Raw genomic sequence first — 3064 nt, 5'->3', positions numbered from 1 at the left:
GTGCTCTGCTCCTACCCTTGGCCGGTTGCCCTTCTTCTACTTGGAAGGCCACCTCATGGTTAGAGTCCACGTTTGCTTTCCAATCTGCAGCTTATGGGAGAAATGGGATGCCCATTCCATTCTCATCTGGTGAAACTGAGTCTCTAATCCTCTATTACCGTCTTGCTCTGGGTTGCTTGATTATTATACATTTCATTAGTTTTTGTGTGTGTGCGCGCGCACGCGAAAGACATTAGTTGGCACTGTCTTAGCTTTGGATTGCCAGTCTTAAGAATAAGACTAGACTCGCCATACTCAACAAAACCTGATATGTAAAGGTAGGGGCCTATATTGTTTCGACATTTGTAAAGTCAAACTCTGAGTACTACTACTATGTTAAACAAATAGTATCAGGATTAGGTATTTGTAAATCATATGCATAAATTTTTCTCTCCATTTATTGGCCTTAAAATATAAATGTGCTAGTACCTTAGAAATCAGTACTATTAGTAAATTATGTGCCCCGCTTGGAATGGTTGTAAAATTAGCGTGGCCACCTGTATTTAGCTTGACTTTGAACCAAATACTGGTGACTACACTAAGTTTACACCCATTTCAAACAGCCCCATAAGGATAATAAACAGCAGTGTGAAGGAGAATCTGTTGTTGGCTAGACATGAATGGTCAATCTTCTAACACTGGGGGTAGTCCGGCGGCGGCGGAGGAAGAACGGTGTCCGGGGTTGGGCCGTCATCCACCTCGAACGCCATGGCTAGCCCGAAAGGCAAATGAGCGTCCAAGTGGCAGTGCATGACCCACACACCTGGGTTGTCGGCCGTGAAGCGGATGACCGCCCACCCACCGGCCGGCACGGCGACGGTGTTGCGCTGCTGTGGGTTGACGAGGTTGTAGGAGCGCACGGCGGTGCGTGCGTTGAAGTTGCCGGCGCCCTGCGCGAGCACGTAGAAGTTGAAGCCGTGCAGGTGCAGCGGGTGGTTCTCGGACCCCAGGATGGCCGTGTTCTGCAGCACCACCTCCACCGTGGTGTTGAACCGCAGCCTCCTCACTCTGGTGCCCTTGGACGTCAGCATCACGCTCCTGTTGCTGCTCATGGAGCCGTTGGTGAAGTCGAACATCACCGGCGGCCTGTCGGGGAAGTCGCGGGTGTACACCCCGTCGGCGTTCCCCCTCATGCGCGCCTCCAGCAGCGACATGGCCTTGGGGAGCTGGAACGACACGTTGTTCATGCTGGCCGCCACGGAGCCGCGCGTCCGGTTGCACAGCGTCTGCGTTGGCATGCACGGCGCGATGCCCAGCCCGTAGGTCACCAGCATCCGCGTGTCCACGTGCAGGGGAACCGTCGGTTTGCCGTCTCGCAGCAGGCCGGTCAGTCTGCCGTAGAAATCTTGGGCCGTCGCGCTGTCTTTGAACGCCGGCATGCTCGGCATCATGATCATACTCATACCAGCTGCTGCCGCCGCATCATGCTCGTACCGGAGGAGCCCCGTGGTGGTGGTGGTGTAGGTGGCGTTGGCCACGCTCTGGTAGACCTGGGCGGCCATGTAGTAGCGGCCCGGGGAGGCGTTGGCGTGCATCAGAGCGTCCACCGTCTGGCCCGGAGCGAGGACGATGACGTCCGTGTCGTAAGGGTCGGTGTAGCAGGCGTCGGCGGCGACGACCGTGAAAGCGTGGCCCGCGACCTTGAAGAAGAGCTGGTAACTGAGCGCAGCGTTGACGAGGCGGAGCAAGTAGATCTCGCCGTGCCGTACGGCCAGCTCGTAGCCGCTGGGCATGCCGTTGATGGTGAGCGCGACGGAGTTGTTGGGCGGGCCGCCGGTGAGCATGGCTTGCCTCTCGACGTCAACGACGCTGGCGTTCCACCACTCGCCGAGGAGGAGAGTGGCCTCGCCGTACGGCGTGGGAAAGGGGTAGTGCGGTTCGTCGGGGCCAGGACGGATGAGGAGCGCGCCGTAGACTGTGGCGCGGAGGAAGGAGACGTGGGCGTGCCACCAGAGCGTGCCTTCCTGGCCGGTGACGTTGAAGCGGTAGGTGTAGGTGGCGCCGCCGGGGCGGATGGGGCACTGCGACACCATGCTGGGGCCGTCGGCCCAGCCGGAGAGGCGCTGGAGGACGCCATGCCAGTGGATGGTGATGTTGTAGGGGGAGTAGTTGACGACGTGCACCACGACGGCGTCGCCGTCGCGAGCCTCCAGCATGGGCCCAGGGAACTGCCCGTTCACCGCCGTGATTACCTGACGCTGCCCCACCCGATCGATCGTCAGGTTGCCCACCTGCGCATATGCATTGCAATGTCGTCAACGTTATGAAATAGCTGTCGATCAGCAGTGCATCGCAGAAATGTGCACGCAGGTTGAACCGCAGGGGAATGGATAGCATGCATGCAAAGAGATTAGTAGTAGCAGTCACGTACAGAGAATGTGTGCTCGACAACGGCAGCATCAGCCGGAGGCAGGCCAAGGCATCCGAGAAAAACGAGAGCATATGCAAGCCAAAACATTTCTCGATGGATCACACCAATGCAATGCAATGCAGTGCAGTGCAGAAGGAAGGTCGTAGGGCTATTGGACGCATCTCAGGCAATATATAAGGCCCGCCGGGGCACAGTAAGATGGATGATTATGGGCTAGAGTTGCATGCAGTGCTCGCTGTCAATTCAGAAAGAAGACGCTGCAGACTGCAGGTGGGTAGTCTGTTTCTGCAGGGACGGATGCACGAAGACTACGTGTGGCACGGGGATCTCGGAGCTGGATAGACCTCGATGGGCAATTCGAGCTACTATGAGAAGGCACGGGCAACGATCGCTAGACACTCTACCTAGCAATACGTACCTTTGCTTAAAGGCATCCATCCATTCGTGCCATGTTATATACAATGCACGTACAAGTGTGTGCGATCACAAGTACCTTGAGATGTCTTTGTAATAAGATGATTTTATCATGTGATATCCCTGCATGTTGGATTTTCTTTGAACCAAAAACCGTTGAACAATCGTTAAAAGAACACAAGCTACTAAGCTAGCCGGCTATCCAACGCCAGTCCTAGTGAATCCCATTGTAAACATTTT

The 3064-nt window shown here is 55.8% G+C and overlaps 1 protein-coding gene across 1 annotated transcript; it reads right to left on the bottom strand.

The window, feature by feature from the left end:
- Positions 1 to 448: 448 nt before the first annotated feature.
- On the bottom strand, positions 449 to 2577 carry LOC109771469 (laccase-14). Its single transcript, XM_020330166.4, has 2 exons — positions 2411 to 2577; positions 449 to 2270 (listed from the first exon to the last, which is right to left on the bottom strand). The coding sequence occupies exons 1-2, from the start codon at positions 2495 to 2497 to the stop codon at positions 672 to 674; spliced, it is 1686 nt and encodes a 561-aa protein (XP_020185755.1). The 5' UTR covers positions 2498 to 2577; the 3' UTR covers positions 449 to 671.
- Between the last annotated feature and the right edge of the window lie 487 nt (positions 2578 to 3064).

The sequence above is a fragment of the Aegilops tauschii genome, chromosome 2 (assembly GCF_002575655.3).
Source record: "Aegilops tauschii subsp. strangulata cultivar AL8/78 chromosome 2, Aet v6.0, whole genome shotgun sequence".
Classification (NCBI taxonomy): Eukaryota; Viridiplantae; Streptophyta; class Magnoliopsida; order Poales; family Poaceae; genus Aegilops; species Aegilops tauschii.
The sequence above is the reverse complement of the archived record's forward strand: the minus strand, read 5'-3'. Positions and strand labels throughout refer to the sequence as shown.